The sequence below is a fragment of the Tauraco erythrolophus genome, chromosome 6 (assembly GCF_009769465.1).
Source record: "Tauraco erythrolophus isolate bTauEry1 chromosome 6, bTauEry1.pri, whole genome shotgun sequence".
In the NCBI taxonomy this organism is placed as follows: domain Eukaryota; kingdom Metazoa; phylum Chordata; class Aves; order Musophagiformes; family Musophagidae; genus Tauraco; species Tauraco erythrolophus.
In genome coordinates this window covers 54,749,425-54,774,451 of record NC_141470.1, presented here as the reverse complement: position 1 = coordinate 54,774,451, position 25,027 = coordinate 54,749,425, and the positions used below count along the sequence as shown (strand labels likewise).

General features: G+C 38.3%; 1 protein-coding gene across 6 annotated transcripts in view; it reads left to right on the top strand.

The window, feature by feature from the left end:
* RPS6KA5 (ribosomal protein S6 kinase A5) overlaps nucleotides 1-25,027 on the top strand; it is an 81,084-nt gene that overhangs the window by 16,823 nt on the left and 39,234 nt on the right. For 4 of the 6 annotated variants that reach the window (XM_086613877.1, XM_086613875.1, XM_086613872.1 and 1 more), the window contains 3 exons: nucleotides 8,434-8,652; nucleotides 12,286-12,401; nucleotides 13,187-13,294. In XM_086613877.1, the coding sequence (XP_086470003.1) occupies nucleotides 8,434-8,652; nucleotides 12,286-12,401; nucleotides 13,187-13,294 (443 nt within the window). The remainder of the gene's footprint in view (nucleotides 1-8,433; nucleotides 8,653-12,285; nucleotides 12,402-13,186; nucleotides 13,295-25,027) is intronic. The other 2 variants (XM_086613878.1, XM_086613876.1) reach the window with 1 other exon arrangement.

Genomic DNA, 25,027 nt, shown 5'->3' with positions numbered 1-25,027 from the left:
ATGCAATTTTAATTAATTACAATATTTTAAATATAGTCTGCTATGAAGCAACTGGAATAACTAGAGAAGATACTCAAAATACGTTAAATTAAATGATACCTTGCTTAAGTATATGTCATTATGGTAGTTTCATAGAGACTTGCTGGTGTTTTTTTTCAGGTAACAGCAGGGTTTATTTACATCTCATTTTTTTTAAGCTTTTAAAAAATAGAAGACAAAAAACATTAATATTATTAGAGATGGTATCCTTGTGTACTGATGTTTCTCCTGTGGAAGTGATTTTTTGTGAGTTTTTTTGTGAAAACATTTTCTTCATGCTATGGCTTAGCATAATTTCATACTTACTATTTTTAATCTGCATTTCTTTCTTTCTTGCATTCCTTTATCTGGTTTGTTCTTCTACAGACTCAATTGGGAACATGCTTGTTATATTTTGCTTTTTGGTATTAAAATAGTATACACATTCCTCTTTTGACCTTAGTCACAGGAAAAGATAAGGAAGCAAAAATCTGAATTAGTAGCCTTTTAATCTGAGTTGGATCCTTTTACTTTGGGTTTAGGAGCTACTAATAGAATAAACTTCCCCATTGAAGAAATCAGTAACACTTTACATCGGTAAAAGAAAATACATGACAGTATGCCACTATTAATAAAGCTGTTAATAATGTATGTGTTGCTCTGGGAGCAAAGTATTGCTTATTTGACTTCTCTGACTTGTGTTCTACTCAGTATATCTTTCTGAAATTCCAGTCTTTGTTTTTGTTTAAGTCCTTTTCTCCTGCTGTTACTGTATAGCCTTGCTAATTTGGAATTTTCAGGTTTCCTATCCACTTAATTCATGTTTCCAGCTATCCCTTCCTGTGACAAAAAAACTGAAGTCTATTCTATAGAAGGAGGTTACTTTACAGCAAAGTGATCTAATTGCTTCCCAAAGCCATGAAGGGAACAAGAGAAGGTGACTGCGTTGGTTTCTGCATGCCCACTTGGCTTATTTGCTTCATTCTTCGTGTGTTTTTAAAATAAAAAAAATTGTTAACATAGAGTGCGCATACATTTTTCTACACAGAAATTGTTCCTTTTTTTCTACTGAACTGTTCTTCTTTTGATGTCAATAAATTCCGTTTTCATTCATTCAACTGTGCTTAAGAAGAGACAATAGAAGTGTTTCTTGAGCATGTGCTGCAATAATCTGGTCTACCATTTGAACTACAGTTCAGTAATGAAGACAAAAAAAATAGGAAAAAAGAATGTAATTGCTATCTATAAAAGAACATTTTATACATGGCCTTTTGGAATTAAGTGCTTATATGGGAAGGATGTGCTCCTTCTATGTGGAGATACTTAGAATCTGAAGGATGTATTCATATGAAGGGAAGAAAATTGGTAGGATCAATCTCAGATTTAAGAAATCAGCCCAAAAATCTTGTTATTCAAGAAGGAATAATGGAGTTCCATCTAAGAGGTCAGAAAGTATTCTGATAAAGTTAAGACTGTGAAATTAAGTCAGATCTTTCAATGTATATCGAAGAAAATATAAAATATTATTCTCTCATAAAAGCAGGAGAAAGAAAAAAGTGTGGTTAGTGTACTCAGGAGAATGAGCCAAAATTAAGAAGTGTCTAAAAATAATTCCAAACTCTAGTTAATACTTTACTTCAGTTTCTGCTGAGGACAGCTGTGGTGAATACTTAATGGAAGATGAGAGGCTGATTGGACACAGAGTTTGGAAATAAGAAATTATTTTTCTATACGAAGAGTGAACTGAAAGGAGGGGCACTGTGTTCAATCCAAGAACCTGGAACCTGGACAAATTTGTCCCATTCATCCATCAGAGAATTCTGAAAGAATCTGGACATTAAATTGGAGATCAGTAGCAAGGATTCTTACTGGAACTGGTGCCAGAGGTGATTCAGTATAACTGGGGAGAATAGTAAATGCAGTCCTCTCTAGAAGATAATTCAGGCAGCTGTTGGTTAATTGTTCTGACTTCTTCTGACTTTAGCAGTACAAAGTGCCTTTAAAGCAATTTTGAAGAAAATAATTTACCTTAATTTCTGTAATAATTAAAAATTAATGGCATGCTTATCCAGTGGTAGATTGTGTTACATGTGTGAGCCTTCTAAAAACTTGCCTAACTTTTTCTTTTTTAAAGAAAGTATGTGTTGCCTGTCATACCTATATACTGTAATAACATTTACTTTTTTAAAAAAGCTAAAGGTAAAAAAGGAAAAAAAAGAAAAAAAGCACAAAAGCAAAATGCTGATAGAAAGTATGTTTTAAGATGCAACTTACGCCCTCCTGTCAGTTTCTGCCTCTCTTATTTATCATCTCTCACTCACTTGTTTAATGGGACAGGGAACTTGTTCTTGGGGAAATAATAATGTTGGAAGAAGTCCATTAAAAATTCTTGCCTAGCTGATACTTAAGGAAAGATGCCTCATCTTCGAGAGTGTGGTAGTGGACAATAAAAATTGGAAGTGCTTGTTCAGTGCTATAATTTGATGTTTGTTAAGGTTTTTGCTTGGCTTTTTCTTTTTTTGGAGGGGGTTTTAGCTGCTAGAGCTATATGCTCTTCTGACTTTGCATTGTCCCAAATTTTAATTCATACGGACAGATGCCTGGACAGAGAGTTCTGCCTCCAAATTCTTTACGAAGATTAAATCTAAAGACTGTTTTAACAATAAAAAGTGTAGAGTGAAGAGGTCATTAGGCACATATCATGCAAGAATACAGTGAAATTTACTCAAATCATTAAATATTTTGTACCTCTGAGCATTTTCCTGTTGTTGTCTCATGATTATTCTTACACTGACAGTAAAAAAGTAATTTACAAAAGAGGTGTATCTCGCCTTAGCATTTGAAAACACTTTTTTAAAACTGTCTATATACAAATGTCAAGTTTTGATGGATTTAGAAGTCTGCATAAACCATCTGATGTGCTATAAACAATAAGAATTGCTTGCCTTTTTCTCTGTAAGAATTAGCTGACATGATGCAAGGGCTTAATGTGCTTGCGTTTATACAGAGAGAATAAAGAAGCAAAAAATACTTTATATTTTTAATTCATTGTATTTCAACAAGTGTGTACTTTAGAATATTCTAATGACTTGCTGAATTGTTACTTATGATTATGTGTATTACTATGAATGTGTATTCATGAAAAAGGCAGTAGTGAAAGGAAAGCTTTAACCTCTAATTATATTTTTCTACTTCACAAATTATGTGGAAATTTTACATAAATTGCTAGTATCAAATCTCTTATTCATCTTACAGGCCTTATATCAATCTTCAACTAATAATTGCTTTTTTCTTCAACTTTAAATTTTTATTGTATTTCTCTTAATAAACTGCAAAGTCAATCTAACATAGTTAGTGTTTGCATGTGTATATGTATATAGTATGTATTATATAGTCTTTTAGTTCTTCCACAATTTAAAGTATTTTAATGAATTTTGGGGGTGAATACTTGGTGACCCTGTGTGTTTCTTTATGGGGAATATATTGCTGGCTAAATATTTCTGCCTTGGAAGTAGTTGAAACGTGCATCAGATTTTATGAGAATGAACGTAAAAATGCAGCTCTCTAAGAAAATAAAAAACCTTTTCTGAAATGAGATTAACAACTAAGGGTATTCTTGCAATTAGCTTATGTGCCTTCTCCTTGCTGCCACTCAAATGAATTGCTTTTGCAATGTTGTCTTTTAAGTAGATTTCTCGTGGTGGTATCAGAGATTCTGGTGTTGAATGTATTGTGAGTCATTTGATTAAAATAGTGCTACTTAAGATTTATTCTCATCAAAGCTGCTGAGAATCCTCATCATTCTGTCAGTCTTTTTCAGATTTCTGAAGAAACGATTTTTGCCATGGTAAAGTTCTATATTGCGAGTTCTTTTATGATAACACTAGCATAGTTTCTAGAGATTTCCTTACAGCTGTTACACTTAGATAATTTTCTGCTGTGCTGTATGTAAAGCTGTAGTAGGTGCCGCTAATACACTGCTAGCATTCTGCCACTTAAAATGCATTACTGTATGTTTTTCTAAAGTGTAGTTAAAGGTACAGTGTTAAAACCTAGGGGCTTTGGTTTATTTTAATTTAGGTCAACTTAATGTTCTCCAACATTTTTGATAAAACTACTGTTTCATGGGAACCTAAGGAAACTTCAATTTAATGCTTTAGACTGGGCTTTTTGGAGAGTCCAAAGGAAGTCCAATGTCAAGCCGAAAATTGGTGAAAACCAGGGCTGCTCCCTTAAGTGGTTGAGAAATGCAAGTTAAGGCCATTCTCCACACTGTTTTTGTTGCGTGTTAGTAGAATGTAGAAGTGTTATCTACTTTTTTTTTTGACAAGTAACTTCTTAAAAAGATGTAAATACTATTTTTGGAATTTTTTTTTTCTTTTAACTAATACTCTCAGGAGTAGAGGTCTGTTTTTCAGATGCTAAAAATAATTTTACATCCAATATTGGAAAAACAAGTGAATAACATTAAAATTGTGCATATGCATAACAGTATTACTGTGGTCACAATATTATGGTCTATACAACCTTGATTCATATTACTTATATCTATACATCATAACAGGATTTATGACCCATGCCTATTTTACTAAAGCAATCTTTTTACGTCTATGGTTGTCCATTTTTTGATGACTGGCTTGTGATTATTGAGTCCGACTTAAAAGTTGGGGAATGTGATATAATACTGAATGTCTTGAAAAAATTTGTCCTGGGTATCTCACATTTGTCTCCCAAAAAGGAAGGATATGTTTATGCTAACCCGTTCTGACTCTATTTGCCATTCTTGACAGATACGTTCTGAAAACTTATTTTATGAAAGCTCTTATTGAGAATAATGAGTTCTGTAAAGAAGGCAAGCATGATTCCTTAGCGTGTTTTTTTAATAAAAAAAAATTGTTCATTGTGAGCAGTATCACTTTTGTATACTGAAAGGAGCAGAACTTGGTTGTAGGAAAAAAAAACACACATGTAATTTGATAATTTAAAATTCTCTATTACCCATCTGGAAAAAAAAAAAAAACCCACAAACAAAACCAAAAACCAACAGAAAAAAGATCTGGAGTTACATGTAATTACTTACTGGGAGCAATGTATGCTATAGCATTTTTAAACAACTAAATTTGAGTGTCTTGCGTCAGGACAATATACCCTGTCTACTGTATTTACAGTTTTGAGATACTAGAGTGTTCTTTTTGAGAAAATAAGTGAAGACAACTATAGAGTTTGGATGAAACGCCCAGCTGGTTCAGTTTTCTATGTCTCTTGATGGTTTAAGGAGGTCGTACAAGAACATGGAGAGGCATACAATGATGGTTTCCTTAGTGAACTTGTAGCAGCCTGCAGTTTGGGATCTGCCTGAGCCAGAGATTCTCTTCTGTGTTTAGCAACACTTGGTATACTTTCCTCTCCGTCAAGAATTCATATAATCTCTTTGAACTCATCTATATTTTTGACATCTGCACCATAATGTAACAGTAGTTCCACCGCTGACTGCATTATTTGTTTGTGTGTTTTAGGCAGTTCTTAATCTTGATAGCTAATGATTTAATTTGTTACCTTAGTTTTATTTCTAGAAATAATGAAAAGTTGTTCCTTACTAACCTTCATGTAATTTTTTATTTTTAACTCTCTAGCATCTTCTTAAGTACTCTACTTGTTGAGGCTGAACAAAAGTCTAAGTGTGTTTAGTTCCCTTCATAAGTAGAAGGATTATTTTATCTTTTTCTGTATCTTTTTTTTTTAATGTTCTCCTATACTTTTTTTTTCTGATGAGAGGGAAGGGAACTGGGGACAGAGAAGAGGAGAGACTGAAATACTGTGTATCGCTCAAAAGGTTTCATAAGGGATTTCTGGTTTTGTGTTGAAGATTTGGGGGATGGTACATTTGTGTCATTTTCCCCTTCAATACTTTTCTTGAAGTTCTAACAATCTATTTGGTTTTTGGATTACCGCTGATGTTTTCTCATACAGCTGTCTGTGGTAACTCTAGGTTGTTGTTTTTTTCTTCTCGATTACAACACTATGCCCAGTTAATTATTATCATACTTGATGCGGATTACTCATTTACCTATTTGGAATTTTATCTGTCATTTTATTTTTCAGTTACTTAGTATTTTGATACTGTGGTACAGTTTCAGCAGTCAGCTTTGATTTCTGTTGCAGTGGATAATTTACTAAACCAGGAAAATCAGCTTCTTCACTGTTCATATATGACTGAATCAGGCAGGATGAATTCTTGTGGTGACCTCCTTTCACTGAAAAAGCTGAATATTTATTTTGAACCCTTTAGTTTTTTGTCTGCTGATATAGCTCTTAATTCGTAAGAGAACCACCCTCTTTGCACCCGTGATTGTTTAGTGGTTTTAAGACCCTTTTGTAAGGGAACTTAAGTACCTTGGAAATCTAAAGAAGTCAGCCATATCATTGATCCATCCTCCTTATTCCTTTGAGCGATTATTAATGAAAATAATTATTACCATCTACAAAAGTAACACTCATTCTTTCACGTAGTATCCTGTTTGTGTATCTACTGATTCTTACCTCTTACTGTTTCTACAGGTTTACCTCATAGAGGTATCAAATTTACTTGTGTGCAGTTCCCAGGAGGCCTTTTTATTTATAAATAAATAAAGGATGTTCATGTTCACCACTTACTACTCCACTATGGAGTGTATTTTTAACCCAATACGTGAACAGAACACCTAGATGCAGTAATTTAAAACTCTGGAAAGACTTATCTTTTGGTCCTGGTGACTATTTCTTGTACTGTTTGTGTTGAGAAAACTTTCTTTTTGAGATAATTCCTCTAGCGTATTCTCATTTAAGTCCAGTGTGAGAGCTTCAGGAAGTTCCCATGTACTAAATACTGATGAGAAGAATTCATTGGCTTTTCTATGGGTTTTTGGAACTTCAGTGCTATAAAGCCAATAATGAAAACGTGTAAGTTGTGTAAATATGGGCAGACTCTTTTGAGGACAAAAACAATAGCATCACTCTTGCTCCAAGCTCTTGCTAAATTCTAGGCATGGGAGTTTTAGATTATTAAAAAGGAATAAATCATCAACTTTTAAAATTGTTTTTAAATACTGAAACTCTGTTTGAGTTCCCGCCCCTCCCCCCACCTTGCTGTGTTGAGTTATGTCCTGATTTAAGCCCAGCTGGCAACTAAGCACCATGCGGCTGCTTGGTCTCTCCTTCCCCCGACTCCCCGGTGGGATGGAGAGGAGAAAATATAGAGAGACTTGTGGGTCAAGACAAGTATGGGGAGGGATCACTCACCAGTTATGGTCGTGAGTAAAACAGACTTGACTTGGAGAAAAAAAAAAATCAGTGTGATTTGTTACCAATCAAATCAGAGTAGGATAATGAGAAATTAAACCAAATAATAAAAACATCTTCCCCAACTCCTCCCTTCTTTTCAGGCTCAACTTTTCTCCTGATTTCTCTACCGCCTCCTCCCAGCATCACGGGGGGACAGGGAATGGGGGTTGTGGACAGTTTACCGTGCATTGTTTCTGCTGTTCCTTTCTCTTCTGGATGAGGACTCCTCACACTCTTCCCCTGCTCCAACATGAGGTCCCTTTCATGGAAGACTGTCCTCCATGAACTTCTCCAACATGAGGCCTTCCCACAGGTTTCAGCTCTTCACAGTTTCAGTGTGGCTCCTTCCTGCGGGGTGCAGTCCTTCACCAACAGACTGCTCCACCACGGGCTTCCCACAGAGTCATGGCTTTCTTTGGGCACAGGCATCTCTGCTCTGGCATGGGGTCCTCCAAGGACTGCAGGTGGATCTCTGCTCCACCGTTAATCTCCATGGGCTGCAGGGGGCTGCCTGCTGTCTCAACACGGGCTGCAGGGGAATCTCAGCTCTGGCACACCTCCTTCTCCTTCAGTGACCTTAATGTCTGCAGAATTGTTTCTCTTGCGTCCTCTTCCTCTCTCCACTGCCCAACGAACCATGGAGGCCCCTGCAGGCACCTGTGTGCACGGGATGCCAGGGATGAGGCCCCCACCTCCCTTCTTTCTCCACTGCAGGTTTCCCCCAGCAGTTTCTTTTCTCCTTCTTAAATGTGTTTGTCACAGAGGTGCTGATGGGCCTGGCCTTGGCCACAGACAGGTCTGACTTGGAGCTGGGGAAGCTTCTGGCAGCTTCTTACAGGAGGCACCCCTGTAGCCCCTCCCCTGCTACCAAAACCCTGCCACACAAACCCAACACAAGTCACTAATCTCATTTGGTTAAAATTTTACTCAGAAAAAGGTCATTCTGAAACAAAAAATGTTTTGGAAGATTTTAGCCTGTATGGTTACCGTTTGCCATAACGATGAGTAATTGAAATAGTGATGATATCAGTGAGACCTGTAGTATGAGTAGGTGACTGTTGTGGTGTTTTTTTTCTTCTCCCCCTTTTTTTTAAGCCTACGGAAAAGTGTTCCTAGTAAGGAAAGTAAGCGGCCATGATGCTGGAAAGCTGTATGCCATGAAAGTACTGAAGAAGGCAACAATAGTTCAAAAAGCCAAAACAACTGAGCACACAAGGACAGAACGACAAGTGTTGGAGCACATTAGACAATCACCATTTTTGGTCACGTTACATTATGCCTTCCAGACAGATACAAAGCTTCATCTCATTTTAGGTGAGTAGTTTTCATGATTAAACTCTTATGTTAATGAGGAAGAAAACCTCTGCCCTTTTATCTCCTTAATGTTTTGTAGGTTTCTTTTTCATGTGGTCTTCAGTACTGTGTGTTTGGAGATTGCATGAGAGACCATAGGAAGTAAAATACTGTTCATCTTCAACTGTGTCTGTTTGTGGTTTTCCTGTTTGAACATCAGTGTGCTATGCTGACTTGGCGGAGGGGGAGAAAGTATTATCAGTGACTTATATGCAGTAAAAAAACATATATGACCATAAGTACCTAAACCAGAGAAGTATTTTCTTGAACTTCACCTAGAAGATGAAATTTTGATTTACACTTTTTTAACCATTATTATATACTGCAGTAGTTTTGTACAGGTTTTCAGACAATCTGCTACCATGAATGGAAAAGTTCTTAATCTGTATGAATATAAGCATTAAAGTGATTTAGTTAATTTTCTCTGCACGCTGCCTTTGTGTATGTGACACATAGATTATCGATGAAGTGAGGTGACCCAACATAGCGTTGTTACTGGGATTAGTTGAAAGAAGGAAACAGTAAGGAAATATTTAAGCAGCAGAAAGCCTTCTAGTTCAAATATACTGCATGTTTCACTCTAAGAACATGTTGTATATTGTCCTCAGTGTGATCAGTGTTTTTGAAATGTTGCCATCTGTCTGAGAGGACAGGGCTACCTGTTACTATGCTGACCAGTTAGTACACTGTTTTAGCACTGAAATGCTGCAAACTGAAAGATCATATCAGACAGGTCTTTTTTTATGAACAAATGTGCTCATAACATGGGCGATGCCAGTTAAAGTTGATGGTGCATTATTTCTGGTCAAATTCCTTGTAACACTGGTATTTCCAAGTCGTTAGTACAGTTTCCTGCTGTAAAATGCAGATGAAATAATTGAATTGTGGATCAGTTTCTTGTTTTATGCACTGTGATACTTCATTTTGGTAAGTTCTACCAGTAACTTTCATGAATCTCCATTTACGAGAGATGCTTCTTAATGAACTATTGTATAGCAAGCCTTATTAGAACATTCTTCGTTCCACTTCTGCCCTTGCCATTTTGCTTTCCATTTTGATGTGAGGAACCACATCTATTTCTGTAGCATTTGCAAGGTTGGCAGAAGACATATCAAGAACTTAAGGTTTTACACTCAGATACAACTTTGGATGTGTGTATGTGTCTCTATTCTCTACCACTATCCTTTTTCAGGACAGTAACGTTTTGGAGAATCGTAGAATGGCATAGGCTGGAAGGGACCTCACAGATCATCTAATCCAACCTCCCTGTCATGGGCAGGGACACCTCTCAACTAGATCAGGCTACTCAAGGCTCCGTCCAACCTGGCCTTGAACACCTCCAGAGAGGGGGCATCCACAACTTCTCTGGGCAATTTATTCCAAAGTCTTACCACCCTTGTACTGAAGAATTTCTTCCTAAGATCTAATCTAAATCTGTTCTCCTTCAACTTAAGCCCATTTCCCCTTATCCTATCAGTGGACACTCCTGTAAAAAGTCTCTCCTCAGCCTTCCTGTAGGTTCCCTTCAGGTATTGGAAGGCAGCTATTAGGTCCCCCCAAAGTCTTCTCTTTTTAAGTCTGAACAATCCCAGCTCCCACAACCTGTCCTCGTAGCAGAGGTGCTCCAGCCCCTGGATCATCTTTGTGGCCCTCCTCTGAACACACTCCAACAAATCTATGTCTCTCTTATGGTGGGGACACCAGAACTGGACACAGTATTCGAGGTGGGGTCTCACAAGAGCAGAGTAGAGGGGAAGAATTACCTCTCTTGACCTGCTGACCACGCTTCTCTTGATACATCCCAGGATGCGCTTGGCCTTCTGGGCTTCATGAGCGCACTGCCGGCTCATGTTGAGCTTCTCATCTATAAACACCCCCAAATCCTTCTCTTCAGGGCTACTCTCAACCCACTCTGTGCCTAGTTTGTATTTGTGCCTAGGATTGGCCCGACCCAGGTGAAGGACCTTGCATTTTGACTTGTTGAAGCTCAGGCAGTTTGCACTGGCCCAATTCTCAAGCCCGTCAAGGTCCCTCTGTATGGCATCTCTTCCCTTAAGTAAGTCCACGGCACCACACAACTTGGTGTCATCAGCAAACTTACTGAGGGTGCACTCAATGCCGTCATCCATGTCGCTGACAAAGATGTTGAACAGCACTGGACCCAGAACAGACCCCTGAGGGACACCGCTTGACATGCTCGGATTAAGGAGTTATATTCCTTTTGCTTTATTCCTCGTTTTCATTGCCTTTGAAGAGTCCTGTCTTTCTCAGAAGGATGAAGGATTTTTCTTGATAATGAGGAATACTTACTTTGGGAGCTGAAAAGGTGTATTAAAATCAGCTCTCAACCTTACTGCTTTAGGAGCATTTGCTGCCAAAACTTTTGCTATGAAACCATCTGATCTTTGAGTATTGAGATACTTGTATGCTTCGATTTTTGAGTGTTGAGAGGCAATCAAAAATCACACGTTTCTCTGCTGAAAGTATAGCTTGTTCATAAGGCTTGGCACCACTCTGAAATTAGAAATATTTCTACCTTTTTGGAAGAAGGAAGCAATTATAAAATGTGGGTTATTTGTACTTTATTATAATTTTTTTCATATGCTTACTGGTCGAGATAAATAATTTTCCTCACATTGTTTGATTCCACTAATATTCCTTCCCAAACAGAGAACTGGAGAACTAAAAAGAGGAGAGAGATAAGAATGTCTATAACTTGTATATATGCTTTCTCCTTCAAAGTATTAATTTACTCATAATAGTATTGAATCTTTTTCATCAGTTATGTATTATACCAATGAATCTATAGAAACCATACTCAAGAAAATGTTGAATAAGGTGGTGTGGGCCATGTTCCCTGCTCTGTATACGTAGACCTCAAATACAATATGAGTGCTGTGGGGTTGCAAATTAATGACTTTAATGTACACTGCTAGCATAAACCTCTGCCTCTAAAATGTGTTTGTGTTTCAGTGGAGCTCTGTTGTAATAATTACTTTTTTTTTTCCCCCCTCCCTGACTGTGGGGAAAAGCCTTGTGTAATAACCTGCAAAGAATGAAAGTGTGGTTTCCATGAGGGAATGTATGTGGAAATAATCTCCTCCAGCAAGTTTTGCCATCAAAATTCCCCTTGCAAAGGATAAAACTTGTAATTGTCCATAGCTGATTATTTCACCTAATACCGGTTTTCTTAATTGCCTTTCTTTGTGTCACTCTGCCTTGTTGCTCTTAAGTATTTCATAAGAGTGTATAAGTTTTCTGTTTGTAGATATTATTTGTACTCCTTTCTTTTCATATTCCTAAATAACTAAAAGACTGATTTTGCAAAATATCCATCTTTGTAATTTATGGATATTTGAGGATTATTTCATGGTTTTGCTGCTTATTTGAGTTGATCGTGTTCTTCTGTCAGTCCTCTAAGAAGGAAGTTGAATATGGTACATCATCATGAAATATTACTGAATTACAATAAAGTAAAAGCATCTGATCCCAGAACATCTTATTTAATAACTTACAAAGTACGTATTAATATTCCAATAAGAAAATTAACTTGTCAGACAGTGAAATTATAAGGTTCTTTATTCTACTTTTTAGACTATATAAATGGAGGAGAATTGTTTACTCACCTTTCACACAGAGAGAGATTCTCAGAAAATGAGGTGCAAATTTACATTGGGGAAATTGTTTTGGCACTTGAACATCTCCACAAGGTAAAGTAACTACCACTGTTTTCTTTTCACATCATATTAAGTTAGTAAGGAGAACTATTTCTTTTTTTTCAGATTATTTTAAATTCAAAGTAACTTTATCTAGCAATGGGACATCCGTTGTATAATTAGAAGTCCTTCCAATGAAGTGTCTATTCATGTGCTCCAGATTAAGGCTACAAGTTTTCGTCTGCAGTGTGAAAAGTGTTGTTATTGACAAATGATTGTTAATTTTTAGTAATCCTGATGAAATGGTATACGTCAGTAAAACTGTTTTGTAGTCAACATGAACAGTGTTTGGGTTGCACTGTTGTTCAGTTATCTTTTTTTTGATACAGTTAAACAGCAGAGTTCTGAAATTTTGGCACAACTGTATGCATGAAAAGAGTTACAGTTTTCAGAGGTAGGAAGTAGATTTGTAAACTATTACAAAGCATGCATGTATGGTCTAGAACATATTACAGAAGCATCTATTTTTGTTCTTAATGAAAGCTGAACCGAGTTCTGTACTCAACAGCAAGTATTCAGTCACTTAGATTGAAAGCTTGTAGTATGTCCTTTAAATTTAAAGACACTAATGACAGTGTAATTTCTCAGAAGTTTTAAGTTGCTCAAAGTTGTTTCTTCAAAGGCATTTTAAAATTGCCCTTTTTGAGGTGCAGCTTTCAGGTGTCAGATTACCTTAATAACGGGAATTTAGCTAACTTTGTATTTAAATGCACTCAACAGTGTCTCCTTTCTGTGGTTACACTGATTTGGAAATACTTTTTCTTATATTCTGTTTGCAGTTGGGGATTATATATCGGGATATAAAACTTGAGAATATTCTCCTCGATTCTGATGGCCACGTGGTGCTGACAGACTTCGGTCTGAGTAAGGAGTTTCTTACTGATGAGGTGAGTATTTGAATCTCTAGTAAGTGTGGACAGAATCCAGCAAGGTCACAAAGTCAGATTCTGTCTCATGGAAATCATGAATGCATTTGAGAGAGGAGAAAAGCCACCTTCTGGACTTTTACTTCATAGAATAAAATCTAGTACTCTCTTACTGGGTTTTGAGCTTTCAGTTCATTGGTCTTTGGCCTGCCAGTGTTGTCAGGCGTTTTTGTCTGTTCTAGTTTTCCCTGAAATGCCTTCATGCTCCCTCCTGCTGCCCTTCGTGTGAAAAAGGAAAGATCCACATAAGTCTGAAAAGCCACTTACATTATCATTTTCAGATGCCTTTTTAAAAATGCTTGACTGTGCTAATACTTTGCAGTGACTAGGCAATTGGTATGCTATGACTCTTCTTTATGCTAATAATAATTAATATATTATTATCTTGTCTCTTTCTCATGTCTTTATGTCACTTTTGATAAGCTTAATTGCAAGCTTTTAGGATAAAAGCTTATCTCTTATTAAATATGCGCATAGTACCTAACATAGTGATCTCTGACTGTTGGCTTGTTAATTATTTTTAAGGTACAGTTTTCTCTCCAAATATGCTTTTTAGATTTCAGAGAGTCAAAATTATGCAGTATTTTACTTCTGAAAAAATTTAAAAATGGTTGTTATTTGGCTTTCACTTTAGATATTAGAGGTATTGAAATCTGGGACTGCAGATCTAGAAGTATTTGTTGGAAGCAGCAGAGGGATTTTCTAAAAATAGACAAGTGGTAGTTTCCTCTAGAATATTTGCATTTCAAATGGAGTCTGGTGGGATTTGGGAGGTACCATTTTAAGAGATATGAAACATTACTTTCTGAATCAGGGAAATAGTACAGATAATATCAGTATATTCCTTTTAGATTATAGTGTGAAACCAAGAGGAGGTTCAACTGGCATGACAAGGGATTAACAGCAGATTGCCAGACCAGTGCAAAAGAATGTGCAGTTTTCAGCAGGAAAGACTGATAGTAAAAGGTGTGACTAAGGAGAGTAAGACCTGCTTAAAGTTGTGAGAGAAGCTGTGCTGGGCACAAAAGACAAAGTAAAGTGCTTGGAATGGTATTACTGCAAGGATGAGAGAGAAAAGAGAAAAGGAACAGTCCTCCAGCCTTTGAGCCAAAGTTGAATGAAGCAGCAATCTTCCCTGTGATAAGAATGTCATAATGAATCAGGACCACCTTTAATTCTCAAAACAGACAGTTTTAGGAAATATGCTTATTTCTTATCTGTGCTCACCTTTGGGATGTCATTTACAAGCACTGCAAGGAAAGGGAAGGACTTGGATAAGTATCAGAGATGCCTGTCTGGTCTGTTTTTCCCACACTCTGAATGGGATTCCTCTTTCTCCACTTGTTAAATAAAGCAGTCTTGTTGCTTGGTCATTTAAGGTTGGTTCCTCTGACTCTAATCCATTCTGGTTTTAGTATATACCTCATAAATCTCTTCATTTAACCTTTTTTTTTTCTCTCTCATATTCTCCTTCACATTTTGTTTGTCTTCCCTGTCAAAAAAGCTCAATATTTCTAGTGTTTCTTTTAAGGAAAAGAGCAATTTCAATTGTATTGTTTGCTTTCAAAATCTAAGGAGTTGTCTTCACTTGACTACAGATTTCATGTGTGCTATTGTAATTTAGCTACTGAAACTAAACATGATTATAATGACCCATTTACTCATAGAAATTGACATTTCATATTGTATTCTCTGTAGACAATTCAGCTACTACTAGAACACTTAGAATTCACATTAAAAAAGATACCTAACATGCACTTCTGAACCAATGCACTTACAAGAGGTAAAATTTGCCTGTATAACTGCGTAGCTTTATATCTGTTTCCATGCTCATTGGGTAGCACTTGTGATAAAATTATACAATTGCGTAAGTCAGGTAAGAATGTAGTATTTGCAATTTAGTGAGAGCATTATGCTTTCCTTTCTCCCTTTTTCTTCACACTTCTTCCCTGGCCCACCCTGTGTCTTGCAAGAACTTTGCCATTAAAAAAGTATACTGAACCGAAGTGGCATTTATTCTAGCAACCGCCCTCTTTGGATTGGATTTTCTGAAACAACACATATTTAGTAACTAAGAATTTATACAAATTATCAGCAATTATGTTTACAATTCTTTCCCATGTATTTATGAATTTTGGATGGTTTTGTAGTTAGGGATACTTGCTAGGAAACGTCATAGTTCAGTGTTTTCATTTATCTCTGCTTTAGTCTGATGGTTGTTAAATATTTCCAGGTACCTGAGCAAGTATAGAATCTTAACAGAAAATCTTTTATAATAAAAAGAGTGTACTATTCTTGACTATAATAACTATAGCAGATTAATTGACTGTTCAACAACGAAGAGATGGGAAGCTGCTTTTCCTAAGCACTGTTTGAGTGAAAAGAAGCAAAGGCATGTGACTTGTAGGAAAACAGAAACTTACTGGTCTCTGCCATGCAGCTACTGAAGCATGAGTGTGAAGAGTGCATTGTCAAGTATCCGCTTTGTTTTACAATTATTGTGTGAAAGTGCTTATAAAATGTAAGAATTACAGAGGCGAGCTGAAAGCATTGTGATTTTAAGAGCTCTAAAGCATTTTATACTAGTTTTGCAAGAAGCTGAAATTTCTCTTGAACAAGTGAAATGGCAGTCTGGTTTTGCCTTTGTTTTATCTTTAAAATGAAGTCTGTGTGCTTGTATTTGCATGCAAAAAGAAGAAATAACCTGTCTCGCATGAAGTAGTTTATTAAAAATGAATTTTCACATAGGATAGTTCAGTGTCACAAGGTATTTAGATATGAAATGACTTTGGATATTCAAATTTTATTTAATATCTCATGAAGACCTACGGTTTGACTAGCCTAACCATAGAATGGGATTAGGTAAGAGATTGAAATTTGCTATTAAGTTTTATGGCATTTGTATTCTTAGCCCCATGATGAATTTAAGGATAGTCTTTCTGGCTTTTAACTTTCAACTGAATTGCAAAGAAAATTGAGATAAACCCCACACTCTTTACCTTATGCTTTCATGCATCTCAGTTGAGTTCCTGTCTAACTGGGATATAGAATATATTTGCACATGGTGTTAATATAAATTGTTATCGGGGGTGCAGGGAATTGATAGGACTGACAGACTTTGTATTGAAACTTCTACACCGTTGTTTTGATCATTGCATAAGTGCAATCACTTTGATGTTGCTATTTTTTTCCAAGTCTTGCATTGCGTTTACCTTTAAAAAAAAAAACCACAACCCTGCTTTGTTGATTTTTTTTTTTTTGCTATCTTATTTCTTGTGTAGTATATTTATCTTCTGGATTTGTGGCTTAGGCATATTTTTATTTTTTGATCTCATTAATAGCTCTCCTTGTATGCTGAAATTGTTTTGATTTGGTTAATGTCAGTTTAATCTAGTCATCAGGTCTGGTGTTCATTTTAATGCTTGTTGTTAAAATGGTACTTAATTTTTTTAAATCTTTTTTTCTCTTTCTTTAATTCTATAACTACACTAAAAATCATATTTTAGTATATGTGGAGATCTTTGTCTTCAAAAAAATCTGAACATGTTAATTGAATTATTTTAGTAGTAATCTGTTCCATTGGACTATGCATAACGATTAACATTTTTCTTGTTAATTAGATCCCATACAGTACGCTTTCTTCCAGAGTATGGTGAAATGTTCAGTTCTTCTGCATTGGTACACATCTTGTGCATTAGCTTCAGTTTGTTTTGAAGTTTTTGTGTTTGCTTAATGAAGTTTAAAAAAAATATGTAGTACATATTGAACATTGTCAGTCTTCAAACGTTATATCTGAGAGCATACAAATGCCTTAGTGATAAATAATACAAGAGTAGCTATTTTGTATGAGGGATGATTGAATTGTAATATAAGTCAGTTGGATGGATATCTGTGTACTTCTGTCTGATGTGTAGAATGAATAGTTCAGATACATTATTGTTTTTTTCTATCTGAAAATGTCTTTATCAGAGTTGCAAATTTAGTTATAACTGTCAGATGCTTTTCACTGTTGATCATTTATTAGCTGGTTGAGTGAACATTTTGTTCTGGAAAGAAAATTAGTATGTAATTTTAAAAGATTTTTCAAGGAAATTTCATTAAAGGAGAAATGATAGAAAGGTGGTTAGTCCACTAGGGATTTTAGTAGATGAAGTAGGAAGAGATCCATACACATTCTTAGAGCAGTTTAAAGGTAGTCCAGAAGAGAGGGAAGTGACTACAACTTGACTCTTGTTTAGTGCTGTATGAACTGTCATTTTACTTGAGTGATGTGGTAGATTAGCTGTGCATTTAACTTTGGAAGACTTATTATTGTCCAATTAAAATGATGATGATTATTGAAATTTAATCGTGCATCCTCTAAACATTGAGCATTCTCTTGCAAAGATGAGTTAGAATGATCCATACTGTGGATGACTTACTAAGATGCAAGCAGATGTAGTTAAACAATTGTTCAGTGATGTAAACATAGCACAGTTATAAGGAGTAGATATACATTTCTGTAGAGAGGAAAAGGTAAGAAAGAGTAAACTGAATAGTGAAGTTATTCCACAGAAGCGAACATTGGCTATAGATCCGTCTGGACAATTAGTCATTATTTCCCTTATTTTGAAAAGGGAAGTAAAACAATGGCAAAAACTTTTTCCTTTAAATGATATACTTCTTTTGGTGTTTTAAGTGTCCTGAATTTGAATATTGAGAACATACCAAACACTGTAAAGGCACATAACTGAACTGTTAATTGCAAAACTAGATCATCAATGATCAGATGACTGTTCATGCCTTAGACCAAGAGGTATCCCTTTTTCAATGCTTATCACAAAGATGATTGTGCTTTCCTGGCGTGGAGCAGTAATGCAGAAGACTGGAGCACAAAATACATTCTGTTCAGACTTTGATGCCAAAATCTCCAAGTGCCATTAAGAATTTTTGTAAGACAGATCATGATTTCTTACAGTGACTGCTCTAAGGATACTGTTTTCTTATTGTAATATACCACTTAAAAATCACATTTTGGGGAGAAATACTGATCTGTGTGTTAAATAGCCTGATATCTTCTATCAGATCTGGAAATGCTGGAATAAACAGCATATTATTCTAATATGTTGCTAGTCAACACGGGAAAATTCAGCTTCCATTTTACAAGGGGGAAAAAAAAGTAACTTTTGGAGGGCAAACACTGCCATCCTCATTAAGCTTTTCTTTCTCATAGTTTTTTTTTTTTAAAACCTCTTGAATTATTATAAATACCTAACTTCAATGCTATTTGGGCAACCAGATGTGAAAAACTTACATGACCAGAGATTCATGGCCATATGAAAATGAATTTTAACCAGATCGATTGCATTTGAGCAAAATTGTCTGTTCTACTCATCAACCTTTTACATCTGGTGCTCTCTGATACTATAAATGGTTATTTGTTGTTATCACCTATGCTTTTTTTTTTACATTCTCTTTTTAAAAAATAAATTTTTGAAGGCTTGCAGTAGCAGCTAGTAGAATTATTCCCAGAATTGGTACTTTTATACCTTATAATTCTGCTTCTTATTTGAAGAAGGATTTTTTTCACGTTTTGCTTTGTATGCCATTCTTCTCTCTTTTGGTAGCTACCTCTCTCTCCTCAAAGGACGATGCTTTAGAAAACAAGTCTTCCCAAAAATTGGAATTTTGAGAAGAACCTAGTACAAAACGTTCATCTGGGATGACAGCGGTACATACTTGTATCCCTCCCACACAATTATGTGCTGTTTATGATTTTTTTTGCCTACAGAATTAAGACTTTTGTTTTCTTTTCTCTTCTTTTCTCTTTGTTTTTTTTGCTTTACAAATCCACTATCAGGAACTGGCTTAAAGAATTTCTTGCAGCATTGCAGTTATATTGCACTGCAAAAGCAAACATAGCTGTTGTATAAATATGATAAGGGTTTCTTGAACCTCTTCTCAACATTAGATGAGGGCTTAGCCTTGCATTGAGTTACTTTTTGGGGCTACAGCTGTAGAGGTCTGATATCGTTTAGCCCCAGGCAGCAACTAAGCACCATGCAGCCACTCACTCACTACTCCTCCTCCCTCCTACCCTGGTAGTGTGGAGAGAAGAAACATGTTACAAAAGGCTTTGAGGATTGAAATAAGAACGGGGAGGAATCACTCACCAACCATGGCCCCGGGCAAAACAGACTCAGCTTGGGGACAAATCGGTTTCATTTGTTAACTGTCACGTTCAGAGAGGATAATGAGAAACAAAGCCAGATCTTAAGAACGCCTTCCCCCAACCCCTCCCTTCTTCCTGACTCTAACCTCCTCCTCCTCCCCGAGGCAGCGCAGGGGGATGGGGAGTGGGGGTTGTTGTCAGTTTGTCACATGGTGTTTGTGCTGCTCTTTTCTCCACAGGGGGAGGACTCCTTTACAGCCTTCCCTTGCTCCAACGTGGAGTCCCTTCCTACAGGAGTCAATTCTCCATGAGCTTCTCCAACATGGGTCCTTCCTGCGGAATCCAGTCCTTACCCATCAGACTGTTCCAGCATGGGCTTTTCCCATGGAGTCATGGCTTTCTTAGGATGCATCCATCTGCTCTGATGTGGAGTCCCTTCCCATGGGCTGCAGGTGCATCTCTGCTCCCCTGTTAATATCCAGCAGTGTGAGGTCCTTTTGCACAGGAGAAAATCTTTTACAGACTCTTTCAGGTGCAGCTGCCCTGTCCAGAGTGCAGTTCCCTATAGGCTGCAGGTGGATATCTGCTCCATTGTTAATCTCCATGGGTGGCAGGGGAACAGGCTGCTGTCTCACTGTGGACTGCAGGGCAATCTCAGCTCTGGCACAACACCTCCCTCTCTATCTTCACTGACCTGGGTGTCTGTGTACTTGTTTCGCTCGGATCCTACTCTTCTCTCTGCTGCAGCCACACCAGACCTGACCAGGCGATGAACCTCGTCAGTCCTGGCAGGATGAACTTCGCCCAGGGGGTGCCCTGTGAGCAGCGCGCTTTGGAGCTCTGCAAGCTGCACCAGTACGATCATCTCCAGTTGGGTAGCGCTGGCCCAGAATGGGCAGCTGCCTGCCGGGGGGACCAGCCCCCTGCCTCCACCCTCTCTTCAGTGTAGGTCCAGCCTTGGTTTGGGCTCCTTTGTCTCAGTCTTGAATATGGCATTCGCAGAGACATTGATTGGCTTGGCCCTGGCCTGAGGGGATGGGGAGTCCAAACCGGCCAGAGGCCGGTCCCACTGATTTTGGAGCCAGAGAAGCTTTTCACAGCTACATACAGGGGCCATTTTTGCAGCCCCTCTGGTGCTACCAAAACCTCTTCACGTAAACCCAGCGCACTGATGTATGAGATGCTTGGTGTGATACTGCTGAACTCTTCAACTGCATAAGCTCTCTAGTCCTATAATCTGTTTCTAGAGGAACTGTGGTTCGTGACTAGTTTGTCAGGGAGCAGCAGGATGGAGAGACTGCTCTCTGCATTAGTGTGAGCTGGGAACCAAGGATGAGAGCAAGGCAGGCGTGGATCAGTATGCTCACTGACCAGTGGCACAATCCCACAGTTGCTAAACAAGAAGATCAGAACAATTCTAGTGGCAGTAAGGCAGGCTCAGACAACAGTCCAGTGGTTATCAGACTACCTTGTCGTGAGGAGGGAGGCTTGAGGTCAAGCCAGGATTTGAAGTTGGTGGATCAGGATCAATGAGGTATGCAGCCAAGTGCAGGCATCCCTGCAGCACAGCTGACACAAGGATCAAGAATGGGAGCCTGAACTTCAGCTCTCAGCTGAAGGTGGACAAGGCCCCTGACAAAGTTCCACACAGGTTATTCAGCTCATGTGTGTCAGTGTTATTCTTGAGCACAGATGCCTTAACCTCTAGGGATGGGGAATGAGGTTGCAGAGCCTGTTGATAAGCTCAGGGCCCTGACATGGTTATCCTAGGAAAGTTTTCACTATTTATACTTGTAGACAAAACCTAAGTTACAGCTTTCAGAACTCTAATTACATCCACTCACAACTGTAAAAAATAGCAACAATAACGATACGGTCTCCTGTATTCTAGAAATTCTGCTATATTTTTTTTTCTGTTTGATTTTATTTATGACACTACTGATAGAGCCCAGAAAGAGTCTGATTATTGCAACCTGGAAGTTAACTTTGAAGTTCCTTTAACAAAGAAAGTAAGACCACTTTGGGCTTGAGACATCTGTTTAGAGATATAAGCAGTTAAGGAAGGTAGTTTTCCTCCAGCATATTTCTCTGAGTTAGTCAAATGAAAAGCAACAGTGAGACTTCTCTAGCACAGTACAAATACTGCATGTGCTCATACCTAGAAATGATCTACCACTTTAGGCATTTGAGGAGATTAAGAAATTAATTATATATGTTGCTGTTGAAAGGCAAGAAAATTATTTTGTTTGGCAACCTGTGAAACTCTTTAGGTGGGCCTATACCCCTAGTTAAGTCTGAGTCTTAGTCCTGAACAGAGTAGTGTAATATATCTTTTCTAGCCTTTACTGTCTGAATTTACTTATTTCTCAACTAATTACTTTTTTCTTTAATGACCTTATAAAAATAGTAGAGTGAATGATGCTTCTGTTGATATCCAAATATGCATTGAATAAATTAAAATGATTAGAAGGGACAGTTTAGTGTATACTGTTGAAAACAATCTTCCTTGTTAACAAAGAAATTGGTAAAACCATGACATAGAAGGGCCATTTGCCATACTATTGAGGCTAAAGTTATTCCTGTTATTGATGCTGATAAATACACACACAAGAGATTGCAGGAACCTCACAAAAGCACATCAGCATTATTCTTCAAGGGGGTTTGCTGCCTATTTAACAGTTCTATTAGCTCTTGCTACCATTTCTAGTTCTGATTTGGAGTCTGTTTTTCTGCCTTATCCTCTTGAGTTGGACCTTCTGCAGAAGTAACATGCAGGTTTTGTTTGGGATGACTTGTTCATCACTGGGTGAAGTGTCACAGTCCTAGCCGAGTATCAGTTAGAAGTATTTGTGCAAAGAGTGTTGTGACTTCTGCACATTCAATTTAAATTACTGCTGGGAGCTGTTAAACACTCTAATACGATGTTAGATAGTCAGTATCTTCTGGGACAGCATTGCTCTTCCAAGCAATTTGTTTACTAAAGCCTTCATGAGAGCATGCTAGGGATGTTAGTTACCATCATTGAACCTTCAAAATAGAACGATACAATCTATTGTATGTCTTTTGTTTGAGCAGACTGACGTTTTTTCTGCTGGACTCTTGTAGCTGATGTAAAAGAAAGAGCTGACTTCACCACACAGAGTTAAGACCATGTGAGAAATAGCATATGAGAAGTCATAGAAATTGTTCTGTGGGATTCCTGTTCAGAGTTTGTATGAAGCACTACTTAAGAAATAGAATTTTTCATTTTTCTTAGGTACGGTTAGTATATTGATAATTGTACAATATAGGAAACAGTCATTTGAGGAACTTTACAAGCAGTTCTGGATTTTTCCAATGTAACCTTGCAGTCTGACAGTATCTAAAACAATTCACAACAGTCTTTCTGCAGATGCCAGAAATACCTAGCAAGGCCAAATCATAGAATCATAGAATGGTTAAGGTTGGAAGGGACCTCAAAGATCATCTAGTTCCAACCCCCCTGCCATGGGCAGGGACACCCTCCACTACACCAGGTTGCGCAAAGCCTCATCCAACATGGCCCTGAACACTTCTAGAGATGGGGCATCTACAACTTCGCTGGGCAACCTGTTCCAGTGTCTCACCGCTCTCAGAGTAAAAAATTTCTTCCTTAGATCTAATCTAAATCTCCCCTCCTTCAGTTTAAAGCCATTGCCCCTTGTCCTATCACTATATGCCCTTGTAAAAAGTCCCTCTCCAGCTTTCCTGTAGGCCCCCTTTAAGTGCTGGAAGGCTGCTATAAGATCATCCCCGGAGCCTTCTCTTCTCCAGGCTGAACAGCCCCAACTCTCTCAGCCTGTCTTGATAGGAGAGGTGCTCCAGCCCTCGGATCATCTTTGTGGCTCTCCTCTGGACTCGCTCCAGCAGCTCCATGTCCTTCTTGTGTTGGGGACTCCAGAGCTGAATGCAGGAGCCAGGTGGGGTCTCAGGAGACCTGAGTAGAGGGACAGAATCACCTTCCTCGACCTGCTGGCCACGCTTCTTTGGATGCAGCCCAGAATACGGTTGGCTTTCTGGGCTGCCAGTGCACATTGCCGGCTCATGTTGAGCTTCTCATCCACCAGCACTCCCAAGGCCTTTTCCTCAGGGCTGCTCTCAATCCATTCTCCGCCCAGCATGTACTTATGCTTGGGATTGCCCCGACCCACGTGCAGGACTTTGCACTTGGCCTTGTTGAACTTCATGAGGTTCTCACAGGTCCACCTCTCCAGCCTGTCAAGGTCCCTCTGGATGGCATCCCTTCCCTCCAGCATGTCCACACCACCACAAAGCTTGGTGTCATCTGCAAACTTGCTGAGGGTGCACTCGATCCCACTGTCCATGTCTCCAACAAAGATGTTAAATAGCACTGGTCCCAGCACTGACCCCTGAGGAACACCACTCATCACTGGCCTCCATGTGGACATTGAACTGTTGACCACAACTCTTTGAGAGCAACCATCCAGCCAATTCCTTATCCACCAGGTGGTCCATTTGTCAAAACCATGTCTCTCCAGTTTAGAGACAAGGATGTCGTGTGGGACAGTATCAAATGCTTTAGAAAGTCCAGGTAGATGATGTCAGTTGCTCTTCCCTTATCCATCAATGCTGTAACCTCATCATAGAAGGCCACCAAATTAGTCAGGCAGGATTTGCCCTTAGTGAAGCCATATTGGCTGTCACCAATCACCTCCTTATTTTCCATGTGCCTTAGCATAGTCGCTAGGAGGATCTGCTCCATGATCTTGCTGGGCACAGAGGTGAGACTGACTGGTCTGTAGTTTCCTGGGTCGTCTTTTTTCCCTTTTTAAAGATGGGGGCTATGTTTCTCCTTTTCCAGTCAGTGGGAACTTCACCAGATTGCCATGACTTTTGAAATATGGTGGATAGTGGCTTAGCAACTTCATTTGCCAGCTCCCTCAGGACCCATGGATGTACCTTATCAGGTCCCATGGACTTGTGCACCTTCAGGTTCTTTAGATGGTCTCAAACCTGATCTTCTCCTACAGTGGGCGGTTCTTCATTCTTCCAGTCCCTGCCTTTGCCTTCTGTAAATCTTGAAGAATCTGCTATATTAAGTCTCTTTTCTTAGTTCTGTAAAGACTTGTGAAGTGTTCTGTATACCTAAAGACTTTTGTACATCAGGGAAGTGATTCCTGGCACAGAATGCTGTGCTCTGGTCTCATTGTATCATAGACTTGTAGAATATCCTGAGTTGGAAGGAGGCCACAAGGATCATCAGGTCCATTTTCCAAACGCTTTATTGAATGCTGACAGGCTTGGGGCCATGACCACTTCCCTAAGGAGCTTTTCCCAGTGCTTGGCCACCTTCTCAGTGAAGAATTTTTTTTTTTTCCTAATATCCAATCTGAACTTCCCCTCATGCAGCTTTAATCTGTTCTTTTACCTTTCTATCATTGGACACTAGAGAGAAATCAGCACCTCCCTCTCTTCTCCCCATCATGAGAACACTATAGGCAGCGATAAGGTTGCCCCTCCATCTCCTCTGCTCTTACCTGAAAAAAACTAGTATCCTTGCCGGC